General features: G+C 39.2%; 1 protein-coding gene across 1 annotated transcript in view; it reads left to right on the forward strand.

Annotated features, from left to right (window-relative positions):
• Positions 1-1,131: 1,131 nt before the first annotated feature.
• The window catches only part of LOC101860835 (tRNA (cytosine(38)-C(5))-methyltransferase), a gene marked incomplete in the record, with an annotated part of 18,692 nt that continues 18,263 nt past the window's right edge, over positions 1,132-1,560 (forward strand). The window contains 1 exon segment of the mRNA XM_035971389.1: positions 1,132-1,248. Coding sequence (XP_035827282.1) covers positions 1,158-1,248 — 91 coding nt within the window.

Raw genomic sequence — 1,560 nt, forward strand, 5'->3', positions numbered from 1 at the left:
CAGAGAGAGAGAGAGAGAGAGAGAGAGAGAGAGAGAGAGAGAAGGATAGGAATTGCGATTGCGATAATGAGACAGAAAATTTGCGATGCTCAAGGATAGACAACAAGGCTAAAACAGCACCTGGACATGGATGGCTGGTGCCTGTATAAAAAAAATTTGTCAAGTGTGGGTGGTGGGGGACTGTTGTGGGAGGGGGAGGGCAGAAAGTGGAGTTGGCTGGGGTCGGGGGCTGCTGAGATTGGGAGAAGAGGAGGGGAGGAAGATTATGTCGGAGGGCTTGGATTGGAAAGGGAGGAGCTAAAAAATATTTGGAACGAGGTGAAAAATATTAGTGATGAGCAATAAAATACTGTGGTTAGGCTAGAAAATAGTGGGGATGAGCTAGAAATGTTTAAGTTTGAGCTATAAAATACTGGGAATGAGCTATAAAATACTGGGGATGAGCTATAAAAAAAGTAGGGATGATATAGAAAATATGAATTGGTTGTGCTAGAAAATATTGGGGATGAGCTAGAAAATATTAGGGATGAGCTAGAAAATGTTGGAGATGAGCTAGAAAGCACTCGGGAATATTTGGGATAAGCCAGAAAATATTCGAGATGGGCTAGAAAATACTGGTAAATTTTTGGGATCAGCTCGAAATACTGGGAATGGCGCAAGACAATCCTGAGGACGAGCTAGAAAATGTTAGAGACTAGCTAGAAAATATTAGGGATGAGCTAGAAAATATTGTGGATGAGATAAAAAAAATTGGGGGTGAGATAGAAAAGTCTGGGGAATAGTGGGGATGAGCTAGAAAATATTATTTGGTAGTGGGGCACTTTGGTTGCACTTCACCGGTCCATAAAAGAACGAAACTCTTTCCTAAAAAACTCTCCAGGGACTAACTAAAAGCAAAATTAGATTTTTTTTAAAGAACTGATTTAGTTTTTAAAAATTATTTTAGTATTTCATCTTTTCTAGAGACGTATTTATTCTAGATTTAACTCACGACGGGAAATAACATGACTCTCAAGAAACGAACTGGGAAAATGCGAGAGGTTTTTTCTACAATTTAAACTCTTTTTGATAAAAGTCTAATAACAGCATTTTTTTTTTCAAGGGAGGCTACTACGAATTCTTTAGAAAAAAACGAAACCAGATCTAGATCTAGATGCATGGCGACAATGGTGTCAACAATGCAACCAAAATGTCTAAGAGTTCTGGAGCTGTACAGTGGGATTGGGGGCATGCACTATGCGTTAAAAGGTAAAAGAGTGCAATGCTTTGACGTCCATAACTCGTCACGTCTAGATCTAATAACCTCGAGCCTGATTATTTGCTTTGACTTTTGTTATTGGCTGTAGATCTAGATTTTTTATCTAGATTATATTATAATTAGAATAGTGCAGGCGAGTCTTGTGGCTATTCTCACCCGGTGCGCGTTCACCAAATTTTGCGTTCACCCTAAACCACAGAATTCTACACTGTGAGAAAAAATTGTAGAATTCTGTGCCATGAACAAACGTTCCATTACAACTGTAGCCTACTAAAAGCGTACAATTTTGTCTGTGGGCAGTG

Source organism: Aplysia californica, unplaced genomic scaffold (genome assembly GCF_000002075.1).
Source record: "Aplysia californica isolate F4 #8 unplaced genomic scaffold, AplCal3.0 scaffold00427, whole genome shotgun sequence".
NCBI lineage: Eukaryota > Metazoa > Mollusca > Gastropoda > Aplysiida > Aplysiidae > Aplysia > Aplysia californica.